At 38.0% G+C, this 25,252-nt stretch overlaps 1 protein-coding gene across 1 annotated transcript in view; it reads right to left on the bottom strand.

Annotated features, from left to right (window-relative positions):
• The window catches only part of UNC13B (unc-13 homolog B), a 210,935-nt gene that overhangs the window by 90,732 nt on the left and 94,951 nt on the right, over positions 1–25,252 (bottom strand). Inside the window, exons 8-9 of the mRNA XM_024763008.1 lie at positions 14,718–14,753; positions 10,141–10,375 (exon numbers count right to left, since the gene is read on the bottom strand). Coding sequence (XP_024618776.1) covers positions 10,141–10,375; positions 14,718–14,753 — 271 coding nt within the window. The remainder of the gene's footprint in view (positions 1–10,140; positions 10,376–14,717; positions 14,754–25,252) is intronic.

The following is a 25,252-nucleotide window of genomic DNA, read 5'->3' as shown; positions in this document are numbered from 1 at the left end:
TCAAGTATCCCATAGTTTTCTTTGGCAGAAAGCACAGCTTCCTCCAACGGACAGTGAGAAAGGTACCCTTGGGTTTCCAGTGTGGCACTCTGGCCAACACTTGCCTCACTGAACACTGTAGTATTGGTTTCTAGTGAATTGGTTGCCTGTAGCTCTAAGAAGTCTCGGTTTGGGGAGGCAGATTGCATATCTGGCTCTGGCTCAAGAGGAAGAGGTAGGTGAATTGGAGGAGGAAGCTCTTTGGCAATCCAGGTAGGTTCTGGATGCAACTGTGCTGGCAATGAGATATGCTCTGCTTCCAATGATGCCTCTGTGTCTGTACCCTGCAACATCCCCATGTCTCCTTCATCACTCAGAGACAATACTCCTTGCCCAGTATCGTCCCCTGAGACAGAAGATGCAGCCTCAATTGTTTCAGAACATTGGGGTTCCAGAATATTGTCAGGAATATTATTGTTTTCCATTTCAGTTGTTAGGTTAGGATCATCCGTCAAGGTCTCCGAGTCTGACTTTGCACTAACCACAGTCATTCTACAGTCACTGACTATAGCTTCTGAATTGAGTGCTCCAAAGGTAGCTTCTTTCCACAAATTTTCGGGAGGTACTGATTCTTCAGTATGTCTGGAACCACCATTTTGAAGCAATGCAGTAACTGGAATAGATGATTCTTGTTTGTGTGTCTCTGGTTTGGGACTTTTAAAAAGTCCAAATAACTCACCTTTGAGAGGCTGAGATGATGCACCAGAAGAAAAAGAGAAAAATGAGTTTTTCTTTGGAGGTTTAGGAGAAGAGAAAAGTCCAGAGAAAGTTTTAGGAGGTTCAATTAAGGACCCAGAGAAAGATTTCACTTTGGTCACAAACCCTGAAAGCATTTCTACTGAAGAGTCCAACACTGATTTGTCTTCCACTTTATCTGCATCTTGACTCTGGAGGTGACCTGTACATCCTGGCTCCACAGAGGAAGAAGCTGGCTCCAGGATCTGTGTTAAGACCTCATCAGGGGCCTTTTCTAAGGGCAAGTTCAGTGGGTCACTAGTAAATCTTTCACTTTGGTGGTAGGTAGTACATGTGTCAAAATGGTTGAGCTTTTCAACCAAATGGCTATCATGTGAAAAAGAGTTGGCTGGTGAGTCACTCAGAAAGGCTTCCTGTATGAAAGCCTCTTCTTCATGGGGAGATACCTCAAGGGTCTCTGGACCAATGAGCAGTGTTTCAGACTGTGCCTGAAATTGTGGTGAATGAGGAACAATGTCTTTTTGTGACTGACTTACCTGGAAATCTTTTAAAGATGTCCCTGGTCCATTACTGGAACCTAGTTTTCCTGGATAGTCATTTTCTACATTGAGCTCATCTGCAAGGGAGATAACCTTAGTGGTGTTGCTAATGGAAACACAAGGAGCCATTTGCTGTTCATGAACCACCTCCTGGACTATGCTACCTCTATTGTCATTAGAATCTTCTCTAGTCATTGTATCACTCATGTCTACAAAAACACTTGGCTTCTTACAGGGCTGGGAAGTCACTGGAGCAACAGCGGAAAGGCTGTGTTTTTCCCCAGGAGTCTGCTGCTTTTCATCCAGAAAGGACAAGTTGAAGAAACTGAAAGAGCTATTAAGAGAGGCATGCTTCTTGCTGCCTGAGTTAGCAGTGGAAAAAAAGGAAGGAAGTGTGAATAGCCCTTCTCCTTGAGATGTGGTTCTTGGTAGAGTAGTAAAGGCTCTGTTCTCAGATTTTTCGGATCCAGTCAGGAAAGAAAATATACTCTTTCTGGTTGGTAATTCTGGTTGGGATGGAGATGTTGTGGCAGTTGAAAAACTCTGGTCTTTGTCAGAAAAATGATCTTGTTCATTTGAATTTCTTCTGCTCAGAATATCTAATGATATTTTATCACTTCTTGGAACTTCTGTCACTGTAGACACACCACTAGTCTCTACTGAAGAATCTCTGGAGGATTCTTTGAGACAACCTGTTGAGAAAGATGAATTTGGTGACTGGTGGAGTTGGTGGTCTCTGGAGGGTGCCTCTTCGTCAGTCAAATGATCACCCTGGATCTCCCTAATTGATGGTTCCTTTAGCTCACTGTCATCAATAGTAGTCTGCTTGTTCAGATTTCTAACTCGAACCTTCCCTTTAGAGGAAACTGGTACAGCAGGAAAGTTCCCAACATCCTGTTTAGTTAGATGTGCAGGATTAGGACTTGACTTGACCTCATCCTTATTAGTCACTGAAGAAACAGACATATTTTCAGTTGTCTGTTTAGGAGATACATTGGTTTTAAAGAAATCCCCAAGGGAACCAAAAACACTTGAAACACCAGGAGATTCATTCTTTTCCTTAGATGATATCTTTCTATTTTTATCACCATTCTTTTCTAAATTTGGTGATCCTTCTTTATTCACCTGGGTTTTAAAGAAGTTCAAAAATCGAGATTCCTGTTTCTCGTTTGCTACTGCACTTACTGAAGAGTCTTCTCCCCGACCAAAGAGTTTCAGTGCACTTTTAAATAATGTTCTCTCAGACTCTTTGGAAGACTGGTCCTGAGGAGGCTCACAATTCTTGCATTCATCCCTACTAAACTGTGATACAAGAGGAATTGAAACAGAATCAGCTGTAATCATCTTGTCGTCTTCTATATCTGATTGAGCCTGAGAAGTTGTTTGGTTTACCTGGAAAACAGATTTTAACAAACTTTGTTTTTTCACATGAATGCTTTTATTTAAAGGGAATTCTTTCTTCATATTTTTAGTAAATTCTGGTCGCTGAACATTGGATACCATTTGTCTCTCTGAATCCTTCTTGAGAAGACTTTCTTCCTCATTTTGGGAGTTACTCTCTAGTTGCTTACTCAAGATTAATGACCGAAGACCATCATTTGTGATCTCTGCTAAGTTTGACTGCTGATCTATTTTCTGCATGGCTGAAGACTCTAAGGATTCATTCTTATCAAAATTCAAAGTACTTCCAGTTGAAGCACCCAAAGCAGAAAATGACAAAGTCACTTTGTTCAATGATGACATCTCTTCTGTTTGCTGTGGGATGTTAGTCTTATTTTCAGGATGAATCAAAGAGGCAGCTTCTTCAGAAGAAGACTGGATCCACTGGAAACTGGAAAGGTTAACTGATGAATCCTTCGCTAGAGTCTGATTCTTATCTCCCTTTATAATTTGATTTTTATTTAAGACATGATTACCAATCATTTGGGGCTGATTTCTGAAATCCAATGTACACTCAGAGTCTTCAGAACCACCCAGCCTTTCTTTAAAAGATACAAAATCTCCTTTTGACTTTTGAGGAGTATAGCCTGAAAAATCTAATGGTTGATCCCTTTGGCCATAACTTGACTTTTCAAGTACTTGTGAAAACATTCCCAAATTTAGATACATTGGTCCCTCACTTCTTGGCAAAACAACAGATAAATCAAGAGGGTCATCAACTGGTTCCTCTTCAACATACCACAGTAATTCGTCTTCCCTGTCAAGTACTTTAAAACTGTAAGCAGGAATAGTGCTATCATCTAATGTAATACTTGATAGATCATTTGTCTGTAAGTCACAATTCAAATACTCTTCATAAGAACAATCAGGTATAAATAAATATGCATACTGCCCAGTAGAATCAGTAAGGAAAGAATAGATATATTGACCATCGTGGAACATAAAATATCCATAATCTCCATCCTCTGATGGCCACCACACTCCATTTTCAAGACATGACAACCATTCCTGGTATTCATAACCAACACTTGAATAAACAAAGTTTTCATCCATTCTTAATGAGTCTAGATCAACTACGGGGCATGTACTCTTCTCATAACCTGAAGAACAACTTAAGTCAATGGGCAATTCTTCTAGTGCCTTCTTAGTCTCATTAATTGCAAGATAACAAGAATTTCCATATAATGAGTTAGCTGCCCACATATCACCTCTCAATAAGTAATCTTCATTAAATGCTAACTGGTTGAATGATTCATGTGGTAAGTCACACCAAACGACACTGTTTAGATTTGTTCTCCACTCCAAGATATTTGCATTTTGATCTTTTTGGCAGAAGTTTATTGCTGGATTTTCTGAGTCAGGCCACAAGAAAACATCAGCTGATGGAAATGTATTTTGATTCAACATATAATAAACTGGCTGAAGTTTTCTGGAATTTTTAGAGAAATCTTTTATATCAGAATCCCATTCATAAGAGAAAGGATTGTTCATCTCTTCAAAAGCCTGATAGTGGTTTGATTGACTAAGAATGTTAGTATTTAGCATAGGTGAATTTAACTTGTTAGAATTTTCATGTAGTTTTGCCTCAAGAGCATGGTGTGGTGTCTGCCTCTTAGCCAAAGATTTCTCTAATAGGTCCTGCTGAGCAGTTGGAGTGCAGTGAAGTACACTGTTCTCAGAAGAGGGGAAATTCTTTTCACTTTGCTGGTTTTTCCATGTAGGAGGGCAATAATGGTTATCAACCCAAGCATCAGATAATGATATGTTTTCTTTAGGTAAAGATAAGCAGCTTTTTATGAAGCCAGAAATTTCCTGTTTTTCATGGTTCCTCTGGTTCTCAAAAGTCACACATGAAGTAACAGGGATCTCATCCAAGGATAAATGCTTTTTTCCATTCAAATCCTTTAGGTCACCTAAAGACATGGACTTTGCTTCATCTGGCTTACAATCAGTCATACTGCTATTTGATATCAAGTTAAATATTCCAGAGAATAAGCTCAGTGTATTATTCCTGTGAGGAGAGTCATCTTTCTTCACATTTAATTCTTGTTGACTAGACAAGTTTTCAAGAGAAGAAAACCTGTTAAACAAGCCAGAAAGGAGGCCTCTTTGGGTTCTTTTCTTGGAAGCTTTATCTACAAGTTTGTCATCACTCATTTCATCAACCAAGGTGGGTTTCGAAATGGTAGAAGTAAACGCTAATGAAGAGTCTGGTACTGTTGAGGATGTCACTTGTGTAAAATTCTTACTTTCTCCTAAAGAATCTGAAGGTATATGCTCTTTGGACACAACTCCAGGAATGTTTAAGGTATCTCTTTCACAGTTCTCTATTGCTGTGTGGTCACTTGAGTGTAATTCCTCTATACTCCCAAATTTCCCAAGATCATTATTAATATTTGGAGCCGAATCAGACTTTATTTTATTAAGTGTGACATCTTCAGGAGTATTTATTTGGTCACTGTTATTAGATGTCTTTATATCACCAAATTTCCCTAGATTACTATGAATATTTGGAACTGAACAAGATTTTAGTGAACTAAGTTTGGCATTTGCATGGCAGTTTCTTTGGATCTCTTCATCAGTGGTTACTGCTGAGCCATGAAAACTCTGGTCATTGACAGTTTTATGGCTGTCAGTGAAAGAAAATTTAAACAAAGGGAGCATGCTTCCTTTCTCTCTTACATCCTGCTGCTTTTCAGAATGACTAAGAACTTTGAAAATTGGAATATCTAATTTTCCACTAAAGGAAAAGGAATGCCCACCTTTCTTAGGGCCCCTTTCCCATCCATCTTCCTCCAACTGGTGAATTTTCATAGAGTCTGACAAAGTCTCCTTTGAATAGGTCTCAGGAGAAGTGAGCAAAAACTGGCTAAAGGATCTTCTGAGTGGCTCAAGGAAATCATCATCACCAGTAATTTTGTCCCCCTCTAATGGATTTGAAGATGGCTCTTTATTTGCAGTTCTGCTGTCAGCTTCACAATGATGTCCTAAAGTATCTTTGGCACATATTTTTCGTTGATCTGGTAACAGAGACAGATCTGTACAGGGTTCTCTTTCCAACGGACTCGCAACATCATCTTTCTTATTTGCAGAATGAGCTAAGTTAGAATGTTCAATGGCTGCTTGGGAAGACAACAAATCCTCACTTAGGGGCATTTGGTAGTGAGGAGTTTCTCTATCACTCCTATCCAAAGTGACAATGCTACTGTCATTGCCAAGGGTATCTTCCCTTTGATTTGACTCCGAACCACATGCAACAAAGTTTTCCTTTCTCGTTGGCTTGCTCTGGTCATCATCTTTTTTGGTTTCATCCTTTTCCAAAAAGATTTTTAATGGATTTAGCATGCTGCAAACAGACTTTATAACTGAACTCTGACTCTGTGAAGCAGAGTCCCTTCCAATAGTTTCTGTTGGATCCTGAAAGTTTAAACTTCCAGTTTTACTGCCCATGTGCTCATTTTCAGAGGTTTTGTCATGTTTGCCAACGTCCTTATTGTCAACTGTTTGAGAAGATAATGGAGATGGAGATTGTATGAAAAGATCCTTCTCTGATACTGACTTGGCTCTGGGTCTAGATGGCGAATTAATCGCCTCTGTCTGATTAAGAGTTTCTGTTTTCTCTGGAACTAAATAAACCAGCTTTTCCACAGAGGTTGTTAGATGCTTTGTGCCTGAACCCACCTTTTCTGTGAGTGAACTGAATAAAGAACCAACAGCACATTTTACTCCATTCAGTTCAGGGAAAGAGATGGCTTTGTCCTTGTCATTCTTGACAATGTTTAAAGATGGTATTCGATCCGCTGGCATTTTCTGTTCTGCATTATTAACAGTACTATTGTGTTTAAGTGTTTTTTTAGTTTTTGAAAGGGAGCCAAATCTATTAATCTCCTCTTCCTTCTTTGCTAAATATTCTGACACTGTTTCTACCAAACACTGAAGCTCATCCATTGTATCAATATAGTCCTCCTTGGGTTCCTCAATAGAGGAAGGGGTCATCTCTTCCATGGGGCACCCAGACAGATTTCCAAGTGTGTCTGTAGCACAATTCATCCTTTGTGATGTGAATGCAGGATTTGCTCCATAATATTCTTCTGGATAACCTCCAATATGATGGACATTGGATGGATGACATGTTGGTGACAGTAAATCTTCCTGCTTATCAGAAACGGGGGAACCCAGAAGTTCATCAGAAGTACTGCTGGCAGAATCTTCAAGAATATCTAATGGAGTGAAATTAGTGACATGCTGGTTTAAGCCAGATGCCTTTTCACAGTCCTTAGAACAACCAGGAAGATCATAATCATGACTTTCCAAGTTAGTGGTCCACATGCCACTCTTAACCACAAATCCATTTTTGTAGGGACGCAAAACTGGGTAATTTTGTTCCTTCTTCTCAACGTGGCAAAGGTCACAATTTTCAGTGTTAGGATATGTACTTTTCAAGTTAGTCTTAGTTCCTGATTTATCATCATATTGGCTTTTTTCACTGTCTTCAAAATGACTATATAAGGGTGTCTTTTTCCTTCTCCTATCTATTGTATCATATTTCTGAGGATATCTAGAGAAAGTAGATGTTTCAAACTTAAGGTCATAATTAAAGGCAGTAGAGAATTCTGTCTCTTGGCTTTGAGATGGTATCTTTTTCCAATGCTTATACTTTGGTTGTATTTGTTGGCTGTAATATTTATCAGTTTTTGAAAGAGTTCTCACTTCTTTTACCCCTTCGGCCTTTAAGTTTATGTTACTGTTTTCTAGAGCTTCTTGTGACATCTTCCCCTCTATCTCCTCATATATACCTTCTTGCTCTTCATAGTCAACATCAGAGAAATATGAAATAATCCTAATTTTGTCATTTTGAACCTGTAAGCCTTGTCTGATGTAAAGAGATAAAAATGGAAGAATAGTAAGGCAAGAAAAAAAGGAAAAACAGGGAAAAGGAAGAAAAATTATAAGATTTAATACATATTCAATGAGAAAACTAAAATTAATAAAATTATCAATTTGATAAAACCATTCAGACTGAAAAGACAAGATAAGGAAATCCACATATTCTTAAATCAGTATTATAGCAATGTAGTCAAAAAGTTTTTCCACATTAGAAAAAGAATACCTATAACAACTTTAAAATACTTCACTTGCTACCATTAACTATTTAGGATCCTTTTGTTTTCTAAGAAAGAAAGAAACAAACAAAATGAACATATTCCATCAATATTTAGAATATATTTACAATGCCAAAGTTTAGAACTGTTATATATTCCATGAAAATATATCAAGGGATTTCAAGAAATCTAAATTTGTTGATGAATTTGGATCTGAAAAGCCGCCAAGCTGTTAACTTGCTGAAGGTTGTATTTTAGGCAGTACAGCCAAGAATATAGTCAAACATACTACTTTTAAAAAGAAAAATATGTATAAAAGATAATAAAACTAATCTTTGACTACCATAAGTCAAACCCTGTTATACTACCACAAAGAGAAAATTATTTAAAGCATCATAATTTGTCGTTTGTGAAATCTAAAGGCTATATGTATTGAGGATCACAGTGAAATGAAAACCTTTCCCTATACTGATTACAGAATCAGAAGCTACACGCCCAACTTAAGTCAGTGAATACAGAAGACAGCCAACCTTACTTTCACTGAAGTTAGAGACTGCCTATTTCCTGGGTACTGAGGTGGGGATGGAGAGAGGGCCTGTAGACTCAGAGCTTGTCAGCTCAATGTGTTCTTTTATAGATCTAACAGCCATTAGCATTTATTTAGGAAACAGAAACAACATCAAAGTGGTCACTTAGTCACTAAAAATCATCAAGAGTGAGAAACAGAATACTGACACAATCTCAGGTATCATCCCAGAGGCCCTTAATTACAAAAAGAAAGGTAACTTTACATTGGAGAAATCTAGTATGTATACCAGATTAACCAAGAGATCAAACTAAACGTCAACAATAATGAGACAAGGTAAAATGTGACTGCTGAGGCACTGTGAAGGAAACATCTATGCAGTGTTTTTTGCCAAAAATGTTTAACCTGATTCTAAACATGAAAAAACAATCAGATCAAACCAAATTAAGAGGCATTCTCAAAACTGGTTGGGACTCTTCAAAAAATGTTAGTGCCTCAAAAGACAAAAAGAAAAAAAAAAAAGTATTGGAATTTTATTAGGTTATAGGAGACTACAGAAACAGGGAAATTACATGTAATGTACCATAATCCTTAATTGGATCCTGCATCAAAAAGGAAAAAATATATATAAAGAACATTATTGGGACAACTGGAAAAATTTAAATATGGTCTATATGTTAAATAATATCATTGTATTGTCAAATTTCTTGAGTGTGATCATAATATTAAGGTTATGTAAGAGAAAGTCCTCTTTCTTAGGAGTTACATGCTGAAGTACCTCCTGGTAAAGTAACATGGTATCTGCAACTTACTTTCAAATGGTTCAGAAATAAAAAATGTATGTGTGGGACTTCCCTGGAGGTCCAGTGGTTAGGACTCTGTGCTTTCACTGCTGAGGGCCCAGGTTCAAGCCCTGGTTGGGGAACTAAGATCCCACAAGCTATGTGATGCAGCCAAAAAAAGAAAATGTGTCTGTATATAAACATATATTAGAGAGAATGAGATAAAGTAAATGTAACAGAATGTTAATACAACTGGCAAATCTAGGCAACATGAATATGTGTGTTCATTGTACCGTTTCTCTAAATTTTAAGTCTGATTTTTTTAAAGTTGGGTGAAGAGTAGGGAGCATATATGTATGTATTTGCTTTTATACTCATAAATATATGATGATGGTCTACGGAAGGGTAATAAGAAACAAGGGTGGTAAGAGAACTAGGAGACAGGAAGGTGATGCAGTAGAGGAGGACAACAGGTGTGGGTGGGAAATTCCTTGCTGTATAGTACGTAGCACACCTTAATATATTTTTACATGTAAATGTTTTATGTATTTAAGAAATTAATAAAAATGTTTTTTTTTTAAGTCCAGCAAAAGTACTGAATCTGCTATAGTGAGATCATATTGGTTTTCTTCTGAAGTTCCCAGGGAAATATTTAGGTAGGAAGAATTATCCAAGCATGTAACATCTGTGAATTTCTTTTTTTAATCTTGGTGAAAGGTGTATCAAAATCACTGGCTGGGCAGAGAGGTGAGCAGGTTTTTTTCAGCCATCCACCCCAAGTGGGCCTACCCTCACCTGATGATCATAAAGAAAATTCTTACTGATGGATATGCATAAATGTGAACATATGGAAGAGGAAAAAAAAGACGGAATCTACATAAAATGGCTGCAGGTTGATCCACCATACTGCTATATTTCCTCTGTCACCTCAGGTTAAGGTACCCAAATCCTTGATGTCAGTTGCATCCTGGGACCTGCATACTAGGAAGAGAAAGTGCTTTGTTCCCAATACCCACCTGAGGGCCCGCCGCTCTGGATAATCGAGGTCGTAACTTTGCACAGAGTCATTGCAAGAGTCCCGGGAACTGCCCTGAAGCAGCAGCTGCTGTGGCAATCGCGCAGGCACAGGGAATTGGTGCACAGAAGCATTGGGCTGGGAAGTCGTATGGTAAAGAGGTGGGATGCTATTGCTGGCCTCACTGCGATAGTCACTATCTCGGTCATCAACGGCACTATCAGGATCTTCAAAAGCTGTGGAATAAGCACAGTCAGTCAAAGCACCCCAGCTTTACTTAGTTCTTCAGAATTTTTTTCTGCTTCTAACTGATGTAGCCACAAGCTTGGATCTTGAGAACAAGAGCAAGCTGAGCTGCACATGAGCCCAGTGACCTCCAGTCATGCAAAAAACTGTCTCAATATCCACAAGGCTCTCTCCTTATCGAATGAGATAAGACATTTGGTTTAATTTTAGTGCTGATTCTGAGAGGAGTTCCAAGTTGCCTTTTCCCAATGCAGAATCTCTGGAATTCTGCTTCTCTAAGCTATCATAACCCTAGTAAAAATCTGCTTTTAAATGTCTTAAATAGATTCTGCCCCTGTACTATTATCAAAATGGGGCAAAAGGGGGAGAAACAGTTTTTCCATCTCTTAGAAAAGAGAAATTTTTGTTTAAAGTTAGCATGGTGTTTTCAGACTCTAAAAACACATGGTTGAATCAAATAAGCAGGTCCACCATCGGAAGCTGGTCCAAGAAATCAGGAAGGTCAAAGCCAAGACTTAGAAGTCAAGTTAAAAGTTCTAGATGCAGCTGAGAACAGCAGCAGTCTTACTGTTTTGCTGCAACATTGGGTTTTTCTAATAATTTCTGTCGAGCACCCACACCCTGGGCTCAGAATTCCCATCCCAAGCCTGGGCTGAAGAAGAGGAAAACGTGCACTGTCAATGGGGTCTTACTGACAATGCAGCCTAGTTTATCCAACAGCAGTGACTACAGTTTCATAGAATTATTTCTGCTTTTCAGGCCAGCACCTGACTAGCTACAGTTTTTTCTTGATGTTAGCTAAAATGACCACAGTTACAAATCCTGCTCCAAGCAAAAGTAAAAATATGCAATACTGTGCTTGGAAAGGGAGTTCAACCTAATAGTGTGTTGTAGTTTATTTTATATAGAAGCCATTTCTGATACCATATCCATATGTGTATAATTAATAAGGTCCCATATGTTCTTTCTTGCCAAGTTTCTATTAGGCTCACAATAAGGAAAAGGAACATTCACCATCCAAAATGGAGATACTTTTAGCAGATGATGGACTCCTCATATTAGGAATTTTTAAAAATCTTGGTAGCAATGTGGACAGTGGAAGCGTCCTAATGACCATAAATTAGGCTTTTACAAGTAGGAGATAAGAACATATATTGACACAGTGGAAACAGAAAAGAGTTAATGAACTAGAGAAAAAAATCCAGACAGAAATAATACAACCTGGGGACAAACGGAAGGTAATAGGGAAATGACCCCTTGGCTTCTACATCAGACAACTTGGTAGATAATCCCACTAAAAGAGACAGGGAACACACAACATGTGGGTTCCAGACAACACTTGGGGTTACAGCTGGGAGTAGGGGTAAGAAGATCTTACAAGCTTTTCCCACTTGAGTTTAAGGCAACATGTGAACATGAGAAAAGAAGAGAATGATCAGAACTCCAGGGGAAAAAAATCAGTATGAGAAAGAGGCTAAGCTTCAAATGGTCAGGAACAATACCAATCAAACATAGGGGGTGCAAAGTATTCTGATTACAAAGCACTCTGATCACACATTAGGAAAGAGAGACTTTGGAGGTACTGATTTTAGACCTTGATGTATTTGCTGTTCTGAAGACTAGAAAGGATCAAGGGACAAAAACCAGTATGCCATTCAGACTTAGTTCTTTCTGAACTCATGGAAGGGGTAAGTGTGAAGAAGTCAGCGCTGGATTATTCATGCATACAGATGAGGGGGCAGAGGCAACAAAAGAGACAAAGACAAAAGTCTATTTAAACTCTGGTAGGAGAATATGCTATTAGTTTATAATCTAAAGAACCAAGATTTAGTCTCCAAAGAAGCAGCAGTGATAGACAATCCTATTACTTATGAGTCCAGAAGAGGGTAGCTCAGCCAGAGGTAGGAGCCCAGGATCCAGAGCCAGAAACTACCTGGATAGACCCTTAGTTTCTCACTGCATCTGACCTACTACTCCTTAATAATGCTCTGCTTTATTCTGTTAAGCTAAGGGGAGGAATATTCCAAAAATTCCTAAAGGCTGACACATTTCCACACTGAAGGAATAAAGGGCAAATACTAAGAAATAAAGTGTCAGGACTTCCCTGGTGGTGCAGTGGTTGAGAATACGCCTGCTAATGCAGCGGACATGGGTTTGAGCTCTGGTCCGGGAAGATCCCACATGCCTCGGAGCAACTAAGCCCGTGCACCACAACTACTGAGCCTGCGCTCTAGAGCCTGTGAGCCACAACTACTGAGCCTGTGTGCCACAACTGCTGAAGCCCGCACACCTAGAGCCCGTGCTCCACAACAAGAGAAGCCACCACAATGAGGGGCCTGTGCACTGCAGCGAAGAAGCCCCCACTTGCTGCGACTAGAGAAAGCCCACGTGCAGCAACGAAGACCCAACGCAGCCAAAAATAAATAAATTTATTTTAAAAAAAAGAAACAAAGTGCCTGTGGAAAGAAGAGGCCAGCAGTAGAAGAAAAGAGAGTATGAAAAGTAGGAGGGGACAGGAAAAAGGAAATACAAGGAAGTGAGGTGAGACAAAGGACATGAGCAGAAAAAGGGTAGGTCAAGGGCAACAGCCAGCTTTTCTCCCCCTATACCATCCCTAGTTTCCTCATAAAGTAAATCTACTAGCACCACCAAAGCTGATTAGAAACTAAAGAGGCAAATTAAGGAAAAGCCTTGAATGAAAGAATTGTACTTTCAGTGTAGCAGTGACAGTCTCTTACTGGCTCTACACTCTACCCCACAGTAGTATTTCACCTAGAACGGAAAACTTCTGGCTTCACTGAGAAAGAGACACTGAGTATAGGTTTGGTTACTCAGCTTAAGGTGGACTTGTGAGCTAGTTTGAGGGCAAAATTTGAAAAGTCCCTTGAAATTAAAAGGCTGGGAAAATTTACTCATTCAAATATTTATTGAGTACCTACCAGTGAAGGCTAAACAACACAGAAGACTCAGCATATAGAGTCTGTCTAATAGGAGAGAGAAAATATGGATACAAATACAAGGATGTATCTATCATGAGAATAGTACTAACCAAATGCTGTATGAGTTGATGGTCAGGTCATTTCCTGTTAGGGTGAACAGGGAAATCATTATGGAAGATATGACTCTGAAAGACTGGAGGGTTTTCAATAGGTGAAGATGGGGGGTGGGGGAATACCTTCTAGAATCTGGACAAAAGCAATGGCATGAGTAAAGGCCTGATGGTGGAAAGGCTATATATATTTTGGCAAAACATTTTGTAGCTCATTTAGCAGGTACATGAAAGGACAGGGACGGGAATGAGAGAAAATAAACCTGGAAGAGCAGGATGGGGAAAGTAATTTAATCTGGGGCAAACATGGGCCCCAGGCAGAAAGCAGGCACTCAAACAAAACAGAATGAAATACTGAACAACAAGGCTCTCTAGTATGTGGTGCTCCTGGATTAAGTCCCCATCTTTAAATCCAGAATACAGGGAGAATTTTCAGAGAAGGAAACAGAATTCAAACCTTTTTTTCCTTTTTTCATGGCTTACTTTTTTCTATTTGAAAACCTTAAGTTATCTGAGCTCTATTAGGCTGCCTTTGAGTAGTTTCCTGGTGCAAATACCCAGGATTCAGATGACAGAAAGTACATACCCCATGAGAAATTCTAGTGACAGGACAAAATTTGGCCTCTCTTAGTATCTATTGGATATCTAATCATTGGGACTCAATCAACCCACCCACCTCCCCTGTCAGATAGGTAACACAGACAGTAATGTCAGCCTAGGGCTGTGAATCTTGTTGGAAAGAACTAGATGCCCACTCTCTAAGCTCAAAGTTGAACAAAGTTGGGCTTCAGCCTAGCTGGACTGCTCCAAGGAAAGTCAAACCATGTCCTCAGCCTCTTGTTCACGTCACAAAACCAATGGCCCCTCCTAGGATGAACCTTCTCCTTCTAGTCACTGCACTCCTTAGCTAAGAGACCAAAGGAGAGAGTTTCCTCCAAAAGGTAGCTGACGGTACTACTTGGCTCTGGGGAAGAAAAATCAGGAGATCCTGTGAGGATTATAACTGAAACTTTGGTTTGAAATGAAATTTCTCTCTCTTTCTCTCTCTCTCTCTCACACACACACACACACACACACACACATACACACACAGTCTTCAGGAAACCAGCCTGAAAGGATATAACTTCCCACTGCAGGTAACTGCCTCCTGAGATTCAAGTAGGGGAAGAGGAGGGAATGGAATTATATATGCTTATATGCATGAATATCCAGCTTCATAGTCAGAGGGAGTATGTTAAAGGGTATGATCAAGAAAATTATAAGGTATTCAAATTCTTACGTACTCTGTTGGTCTCCCCAGCCCAAATAGGTCCAGTGACCTAAGAAAACCACAAGTGGTAGCAAAGAAGAAGAGCGATAGAGACAATTTTAGGACAAATTCAAAGAACATTTTCCATCCCACCAATTATTATATACCTTACCTTACTTGAGCCTACCCTACTTGTATTCCATTTATTTTTCATAACATGTAGAGGGCATATGCCTTCTACCAAGCAAAGTACTCTTGCTCTCTGCAATTCACTATATAGAGAATAACAAAAAACTACTGCTTCCGGGGACTTGGGCGCTCAGAGATAGCCACTTTTTTCTGAATTGCCTATAAGTTTTTAAATAAAATCCATTAAAACACAGAAGCTTTGACAGAAGAAAACTGAAAACAATTCCTACTCATTTTTCAAGATTAAAAAATTCAATATTAATTAAATTTAAATCCTATCCCACAGCCGAACTGAATTTGAGGCAACTAATGTGACAAGGAAATCACTAAAAATGGGCCTTTATCCCAAGGAACAAGGAATAATGTGGCTTCATAGTTAAGAATATGGATACAGAAATCAAAGCTAAGTTCTTCTGGCTCTGCCATGTACTAGCTATAAGATCTTGAAAAGGTCATTATAGATGTTTCCTCATCTGTAATTTGAGAATGATAATAATATGAGTCTCATTGGTTTCTGTAAGGATTACAAGAGAAAATCCATGTAAAGTACTTAGCACAGGTCCCCAGAAAATAGTAAGCAATTTGCATTTCTTGTTGTTTTGTGATGTTGCCAGATTTTTGCTTGCCTTATAGGTTCCTAACAAATAGGTAGCAGGAAGATCAGCACACTCCAACAGTTGTAATGCCAGCTGAAGGATCAACAACGTCTGGGTTAAAAAGTCCTCAGAGTTCTGAGGGTGCAGCTACCTTAATTAAATGTTTGCCCTAAGACGCAAAATTCTGGAAGCACTGAATGATTCCAACACAGGCTGGTTTCACTACCTGAGTTAACTCCCAATCCTGGGGAAAGGGGATTACAAATCAGTCACAGGCTGTGTAACTACACAGGGAGAGTTTTCTTCCTATGTACTTACCTTTATCCTACCACCTATGTCTCTTTCTTCTCATGTTAGTTTAGTGTGCAATTTTTAAATTTTTAATAATTTATTTAACTTTCTAACCATGGAGTGGAGGATAAAAATTCTCCTAGGCTATAGTGCAGTTGCCATAGCAACCATTAGAGGGTAATTACCTTGTTTCTTTTTAAAAGAAAACTGAAAAATAAGCACATAGAACTTCAAAATACACCTATCAAGCTAGATGGCTTCAGGCAAGTGACAATGCTGCGTCTCACTGAAACTCTGGGCCCAAAGAGCACTCTCTTTGCATTACACAGCCTCATTCTTGAACGCCCAACAGCACTGCATAGCAGTTTCTTGTACATAGTAGGTGTTCAATAAATATCTTTTGTATGAATAAATCAAACGAATAATCTGATCCCATCTACTGGGTCCATCCCTAAACCATGAACATAACAACAGTTATGCTCTCTAACTAGTTCCCTATTCTCACTTCAGCCTGGTACCATTGTAAGAGAAATAACACCAGTTTAATTAAGCCAAGTTTCCTTCCTCACCCCCAAAAAGCACTAAAACATATCAGTAGTCAGTAGAACAATTACTGTGGATAGTTACGTTTTGCTAGGCATAAGAACCAAGAAAAGGAGGGCGGAAATGTTCCAGGAAAAGAAATTATACATTCAAAGGCCCATTCAGTGAACTGAAAATAGTTCCAGCGTATCTGAATGAGAAGCTGCAGGGTTATGGAAGAACCTGATCAAAGTGAGTCTTAAGTACATGTATGTTTAGAAATTTAGTAATGTTAGGAGTTTGTAATTATCTGGAGGATAATACAGAGCTATCACAGCTTTTAAGCAGGGGAGAGACAGGATCAGATTTGTCATTTTAGAAAGAGAATGGTGGTACAGTGTGGCCACTGGTTGGTACAGTAGGTAGACTGAAGATGTGTCAGGGAGGCTAGTAAGAGGCTACTGCACTGACCTAATGATGGCTTGAACTAGGGAAGTAGCAGAGGGAGCAGAGAAAAGTAGATACATTCATAAGATAAGTTGGAGGTAAGGTCAATATGGTTTGATAAGTAACTGAATGTGGAAAGTGAGGAAAATAAAGCCTAGATAATATTGCCCAGGTTTTAACTTGAGCTACTGGGTGGATATGACATCATTCATTAAAAGAAATACAAAAGAGGGGAAGGTTCAAAGCGGTGATGATGAATTTAATGTTAGATGAATTTATTGGCTTTGTGGTAACTATGAGACATCTCAAATGACTATGTCTGGTAGACAGCTGGATATATGAGAAAAGAGATGTGGAGCAGAAGACTTGGATGTTTTCAGAACACAAGCTCCCATGAGGACAGGAATTTTTCTTCTTTGTTCCTTGCTATATCCTTAGTGCGTAAACAGTGTCTGGTACAAAGCAGAATCTCAACAAATATTTGTAACTGAATAGATAAAAATTAAATAAAAACAGTGAGGTAGAGACTATAGGATAAGAAAAAGATTGTATATAGGAGAAGGGGGGAAGCTATAGAACAGCCACATTTAAAAAGCAGACAGACAAAAAAAAAAAAAAAGAACTGACAATATAGTGTTGGGGAGGCTATGGAGCATCTAGAACTCTCATACGTGGCTGGCAAGAATGCAAAGTGGTAGGCCTGTTTGGAAAATAATCTGGGCATTTCTTATGAAGTTATACACACACCATACAATCCAGCAATCCCCTTCCTATATATTTACCCAAGAGAAATAAAAACATGTTCATACAAAATCCTATATACAAATGTTTACAGTTGCTTAATTCATATTCACTAAAATTTGGAAACAGAAGTATCCTTCAACTGATGAATAGGTAAACAAACCATGGTACATCCATACAGTAGAGTACTACTCAGGAATAAAAAGGAATAAACTAGTGACACACGTAGATGAGTCCCAAATGCATTATGATAAGTGAAACAAGCCAGACTCAAAGCTACATGCTATATAATTCCACTTATATGACTTTCTGGAAAAGGCAAAACTTAGGGACAGAAAACAGATTAGTGGTTGTCACAGGCCAAGAATGGGAGAGGTTGACTACAAAGTGTTTAAGGGAATTTTTAGGGTTGATGGAGCTACTTTATATCTTGAGTGTGGTTACGGTTACATGACTGTATGTGTTTGACAAAATTCATAGGACTGTACACTAAAAGGGAGAATTTTACTATATGTAAATTATACATTAATAAATCTGACTTTTAAAAAAAGGAAGAGTCCACAAAGGAGTCTGCAAAGAAGCTGGAGAGGAAGAAAACCATGGCATTGTTGTCCCTGGAGTCAGGAAAACAAGGTTTCAAGGAAGGAGTGAGTGGTTAACAAGTAGCAGTGCTACAGAGCAGTCAAAATAAAACTGAGAAAGTCCTACTGAATTTAGAAACAAAAAAGTTACGCATCATTTTTATGACAAATTTTAATGAATGAAAGCTAGAGCAGAGTCTGTTCAGAAGCAAATGGAAGTACACGCAGTGGAAAATGGAGACATCAAGACATTCTACAATTCATGCAGTAAAACGTTCAACGTAAGCAAGGTGGAGGGTATTACTTATCACAGGACATCAAAAAGGTAGTGAGCAGAGAAAAGATACTGGCCAAACGAGCTGCAGAAAAACCTCCAAGTACATTAAGAGCATATTAGAAAACCAGTAACATTCTCAAACTGGGCATTCACACATATCAAATGAGTGTCAAACTGGAAATTTTAATGAACAGGCTAATGTTTCCTACCTCCCTGGAGCTTCAAACCTCTTCAAGCTCACATACTTAACAAATGAATAACCAATTATCCTCTAGTTCAGTGTCACCTTATGCTGAGAAAGGCTGTCTAGAAAACTAGAGCCTCTACTGGCAATGACATTTTATTTACAATGTTATCAGCTCTCTTCAGATATATTAGCATACCAAGTATACGACAAGTCCAAAACCAAGGAACTCTGGATACTTCAAAACTATTCCTAAAATTCCTCTCTACTTTATCTCCCGTGTCCAATCTGTCAACAAGCTTAGTAATTAAGTCTATTTAAGTCTCCTTCCTACTGTCCCTTCCTCATAGGTTTTACTCTCCTTATCAAAGAACTTATTACCTCATGCCTGAATTATTACAGATTTTTGATTGGACTTAAGACCTTCTAATCTCTGTCCCATTCAATCTACTTAGCAGACTGCAACAAGACGAATTTTCCTAAATCCAGCTTCTAATCACATCATTACCATTTTAACAACTTACAACTCTTTATAAAGGAGTATATTTATCTCCCTGGCTTTCAAACCCTTCTATAATCTGATATCAAATAAATATCAAACCTCACTGTTAACCAGTCCCGCAAAACAAAGTTTTTGTTATGACAAACAGATTGTCATAGTTCCTATGCTTGCCATACTCAGGAGATGGAGAGATGAATAAGCCCAATTTCTCCTATCTGTCCCCCAACTTCTGAAGCTGGAATATCCTTCACTTCTATTCCTTCTTGGTGTAATGGAAATGGTTTGAGCTTTGGAACCAAATAAACCTAAATTCAAAGCCATCTCTTACTAGCTGTGTAATCTTAGGCTGGTTAACTTCTCTACACTTCTCTTCGTCATCTATAAAGAGTGAAGAGTAATACCACTTACCTCTCAGATTTGCATAAGCATTGAAAAATCACAGTATTTAATTACCATGTTCTAGACAAATGGTAATTACTCAATAAATATTCCCTATCCTCCCTTATATAATTGGAATTCATTCGAAAGTTCCACTTAAACAACTCTCCTTAAACAATGAGCAACGACTCTAGTACAGTGTCTCTATTAACAATCAAAATAAGAACCATCCGTCTCTTTCTTAAAAGCTAAACATACACCAACCCATATGATCCAGCCGTTCCACTCCTAGGTATTTAACCAAGAGAAGTGAAAACACATGATCATGTGAATGTTCATATTAATTATAATAACTGGAAAAAACCCAAATGCCTATCAACAAGTGAATGGATAAACAAAACGTGGTATACCCATATAATAGAACACTACTCAATAAAAAGAAACAAATTACTGATACACTCAACAAAATGGAAGAATCTCAAATCCTTCTGCTGAGTGAAGGAAGCTAGACACAAAGGACTGCATGGTGTATGTTTCTATTTTATATAAAACTCTAGGAAACAAAATTTAATCTATAGTGATAGAAAGCCTATCAGTGGTTGCCTGAAGCCAGGGGTTGGGAGAAGGATGAATGCAAAGAGCATAAGGAAATGTTTAGAGGTAATGGAAATGTTCTGTATTTTGATCATGGTGGTAGTTTCACTGGTATATACATCTATCAAAACCAATCAAAATGTACACTTCAAATGGGTGAATCTTTTGCATGTATATTATATCTCAACAAAGTTGATTTTTTAAAAACACCTGCCTTAGAATTTGATTCATTTTGTTGCTCGCCTTCGTCCTATGCATCCCATCCCTAGCCTAGGTTGTAAGTTCCCTGAGTGGAAGATCCAATCTTATACTCCCTTTATGGTCCTTCCAATGCTCGGCACAGAAATCCTATACTTGAAGAAGTTAACAACTGAATAAAAGCAGGTTCTTCTTAATCTTAGAAAGCAGTGTCTTTAAATTTTAAGAAGAATTACTTGAGCCTCTTGTTTAAAATGTAGATTCCTAGACCATACTCCCATAGATTCTAATCCAAAATGCCTGGAGTGGCTTGGACATCTACATTTGTTGTTGTTGTGTCTGCCTTTTCAATAAGCAACTAATGCCAAATCATTCTTGAATTACATTTTGAAAAACACAGCTACAGGATTTGCTATATGAAAAAAGCCAGTCTCTCAAACAGAAGCACAGTGCTCCTGCGCTGACGGAAGGAGGGGACAGCCAGATGAGCTATCCTACTGAGCTTGGAGACCAGCTCACTGCGATCATACAGGGAAATGAAACAATTCTAGCAGGTCCAGGATCCAATTAAAAATGAATCCTCTTTCCAGTAAGGCAAAGGTTCTGCACTTATCCCTGTTGACTAGGCTACAGCAACACAGGCTTCTGCCTATTTCATCCTGTTTCTAGTGGAAAACGTAAGAAATCAGAAATAGTTACATTAAAAAAATAAGGTCCATAAGTATCAAACAAAACACCCCCAAACAACTATTACATCACCAATTAATAGTCCAGTGATGGTCAATTTTTCTATGACAATGAAATGACAGGAGATTTGAGCCCTAGACTTGAAGTGAACAGCCATCTGTCTAGAATAGCAGTGACAGGACTCACCTATCAATTACTAAATTGTAGTAATTACCAGGTAGCTCACAAAGGACAATAAAGTCAAACATTAGAAATTATTCCCTTCCTTTTTCGAGACAGTAGATTTCTTCCCATTGAAAACAGTAAAGAACCTATAATTAAGAAAAGTACTTCAAACCTGACATAGGGAAATAACAAAAAGAAACTATTGACCAAACTTCCTTGTGAATATAGATACAAAAATCCAAAATAAAATGGAAGCAAATCAAACATAGCATTACATCAAAAGAATACTTTAAAAAAATACTTTTACCATAATCAAGTAAATTAAAGGAAGGCAAAATGATTTATTAATAGAAATTGATTAATGCATTCATCGCTGTTTGTAAGTCAAAGGAAAATACCCATGAATAACTAGGTAAGTACTATTAAGGCATTTTGAAATGTTCAACGTCCATTCATTTTTAATATGAAAGCTCTACTGAGGTATAAAATGCAGAAAAGTACACAAATGATAAGCGTGCTGCTCAATGAATATGTGAACACACTCAAGTAACCAGCACGCAGATCAAGAAACAGTATTACAGCACCCCCAGCAGACCTCCTGCTACCCTTTTTCAGCCAACTTGTTACTTCCCTCACTTCCTCCAAGTCTACTCAAAAGTCATCTCACTGTAGCTTGTATACTAACCACCTTATTTAAAATTATAATTCAATTTCAGTTCTAGCATTCCCAATTGCTTTTCACCATCTACTCTTTTATTGGTCCACTCTCTAACATCCTGTATAATTATTATGTTTACTGTCTACCTCCTGCCACCCAGGATCTTTGTCTTTTTGCTTCCTGATATATCCTAAGCACCTAAAACAAAAGCTGGAATGTGCCCAAAATTCTCTGTAGAAGAAAAGGACTCAGCGATACAGGGACACGGGGAGGGGAGGGTGAAAGGGCAGTATGGCTGGATGTGAGAAAAGGAGTATCAACACCAGGAATATAAACAGGTACAATCTTTCTAGTGTATAATTTGGCAATATCTAACAAAATTTTAAATGTGCATATTCCTTAACTCAGTAATTCCACTTAACAGAAATGCATTAATTCAACTAATTTTACTGAGCAAAGTTACTGGGGATACACAGATAAGCATTTTCCCTACTCATGAAATTTATGGTCTAGAGAAGAAAATAAATATTAATCAAATAATCATACATACCGAGTAAGTGATGTAGGAAAGGTAAATACATAGAGGTACTAAAAGAATATATAATATGGGAGGGGGTATCCATTTGCACATTTACAAAATCGAGGAAGTTATTATCATAAAGTCGGAATAGTAGTTATTTTTACAGAGGAGGAGACTGTGATTGGGAAAAGGCATGTGGAGGGCTTTCTGGGGTGCCTGGCAAAGGTCTATTTTTTGCCTCATATTAACTCATTAAAATAAACATTTGTTTTATGAGGTTTATATATTTATATATAAATATTTATATATATTCATTCTACAATTAGATTTTTTTAATGCATCAAGCAAACTGCTCACATCACTACAACCACCACCATCTGGTTGCTTCATTCTCCTGCATAAAGCCTTCAAAGGTTCCCCATTGTCTTCAAGATAAAATACAAACAGCTTGCTATGGCACTCAAACCCTTCCTGACATGAGCACTCTGTGCCTGTCTAGTCTCATCTCTAACCCTTTCCCCACTCTTATCTCCTGCCTTCAAGCCATCCAGAATTCAACATACTTAAGTTATGCTTTTTCATCTTAGTGTCCTAGTACCATGAACTCTTTTCTCCTTTCCTTGACTGACTCCGACTCATCTTTTAAAGCTCAGTTTATTTTGGAGCTTTGCAGGGAGGGGAGAATGGATAGGTAGAGCACAGGAGAATTCTAGGTTAATGAAACTATTCTATATGATACTATTGGGATGGATATGTGTCATTATGTATTCATCAAAATCCATACAATATGTAGGGATGTAATGCACAACATGATAAATATAATTAACACCACTGTATGTTATATATGAAAGCTGTTAAGAGTAAATCCTAAGTTCTCGTCACAAAAATTTTTTTCTTTTATTTTGTATTTATACAAAATGATGGACATTCACGAAACTTATTGTGATAATCATTTCAGGATGTATGTAAGTCAAATCATTACACTGTGCACCTTAAACTTATACAGTGCTGTATGTCAATTATATCTTAATAAAACTGGAAGGAAAAAAGAGAAAAATCCCATAGAATGTATAACACAAAGAGTGAACCATAATGAAACATATGGACTTTGATTTTAAACTTTTTTTTTCAATTTAGATATCATTTTCTCTAGGAAGCTATTCCTAACCATCCCAAATTTGGATTAAGTTTTCTTCCTCTATATTCCTCTACCATTTACTTATCACATGGTACTAGCTACATGTTTCTTCCTCTCTGGACTTGAGCTCCTTAAGATCAAGCACTTTTAATCTCTATACCCCCAGTGCCTAGCATGATTCTTGGCATGAGGAAGAGATGTCCAATAACTGTTTGTGTAATGAACAAGTCTATCAATTGTTCATGTCTATCATAATTTTGTCAATCATATTTTATCAATCAAATTCATTTCTTACCACGTTGTACCAATAAAATCTATAATAAGAAGCCATAAGATGACCATGCTTTTATGGGAATAACAGTCACTCATATATTTATCTAACTATCTATATATATACACACAACACACACTATGCCCAGATTAGGTACTTAAATGTTGTAATCAAATAAAACTTTGATACATTAACCTGACATTTTTAACATGCATAATTGTGTAACATAGTAATTGAACAGAAATGATAATGAGTTGATGTAATGACTGCAATTAGCCACATCAAATTCTTTCTGGAAGATGGCAGGATAGAAGTAAATAAATAAGTGAGTCAGAAGACTACAATTAACATTATTTTTAACAGCCAAACCATATTGTTATAGTCTCTCTTTTCTTTGTTAGTTTGCCAGCACCTATAATTAGCATCAGTATCAACTGCTCCCACCAATACCACATGTACAATGTATAACTCATCACCCACTCTTAACTGACAGAAGTCCTAGACCCACTGCACTGCCCTACTACTAAAATAAGACTCCCTACACTCTAAGGAGGCCGTAACTAGTATATTTTCCTGTCTGAGAGTCCGAGTCCTGGACGAAACATACCAGAAGATATGGATTACTACTTTACTCCCACTACCCAGGAAAGAGTAGTTCCAGTCAGGAAGAAGTTCCTTGGCCAGGAGTGAGAGAGTGGAGTGGATTACCTTTTGAATTCTCCTTTCATACTTTTCATTTATCCTACTATGAATATCTTTCTTTTCAACCGGTACATTCTGATTAGCTTCTTCAAAAGTCATTTCTAAACTCATCTCTCTGGAAAGCCTTCCTGAACAAACTACATGCCATTCTTAACCATTTGCTTCTTTGCCTCCTTAACACTTCCCTCTCTATTTCCAAGGTATTACTACTGAAAACAAACTGAAAGGAATTGTCCAAAATTTTAAAATATGAGCAGAAACACAAGTTGATAAACCAGAGAAGGAAATTTGGACAGGACACCAAACAAAGAGGAGGGCCCAGTTATCAAGAGACAAAATAGGAAGTCAGGAAATAAAAGGCCCAAGACGGTAGAGGAAGAAAAGACAGGCTAGGCTAAGCAGGCAAGGAGGAAGAAGATTCTGAGTGAATCACGGCACAGGAACAGTTGCTTGTGGCTCTCTGCAACAAGATTAGTAGGAAGGCTGGTTATAACTAAAGGCCAGGGAGGAGAAAGCACTCTCATACTTTGCTAGTGGGGGTGAAAATAGTACAGCTTCTAGAGAGGACAATTTTGTAGTAGCTTCCAAAATGTTAAATGCATTGTTAAATGTAAAATGCCTTGACCCAGTAATCTCACTACTAGCTATTCATCCAATATGTATACATGTATGAAATCATATATGTGAAATGAGATCAACTGCAAGCACTGTACCAGCATATATTGGAAGCAACTTAAATGTCTGTTAATGGCAATTCCAATCCTAAGTATATACCCAATAGAATTGTAAACAGGCATTCAAACAAATACTTGCACATAATTATTCACAGCAGCACTATTCACAATATCCAAAAGTTGGGGTAAAAAACAAATGTCCATCCACTATGAATGGAAAAACAAAAGGTGGTATATCCATACAATGGAATATT

The sequence above is a fragment of the Neophocaena asiaeorientalis genome, unplaced genomic scaffold, assembly GCF_003031525.2.
Source record: "Neophocaena asiaeorientalis asiaeorientalis breed wild unplaced genomic scaffold, Neophocaena_asiaeorientalis_V1.1 scaffold449, whole genome shotgun sequence".
Lineage (NCBI taxonomy): Eukaryota > Metazoa > Chordata > Mammalia > Artiodactyla > Phocoenidae > Neophocaena > Neophocaena asiaeorientalis.
This window is presented reverse-complemented; position numbering and strand designations above follow the sequence as displayed.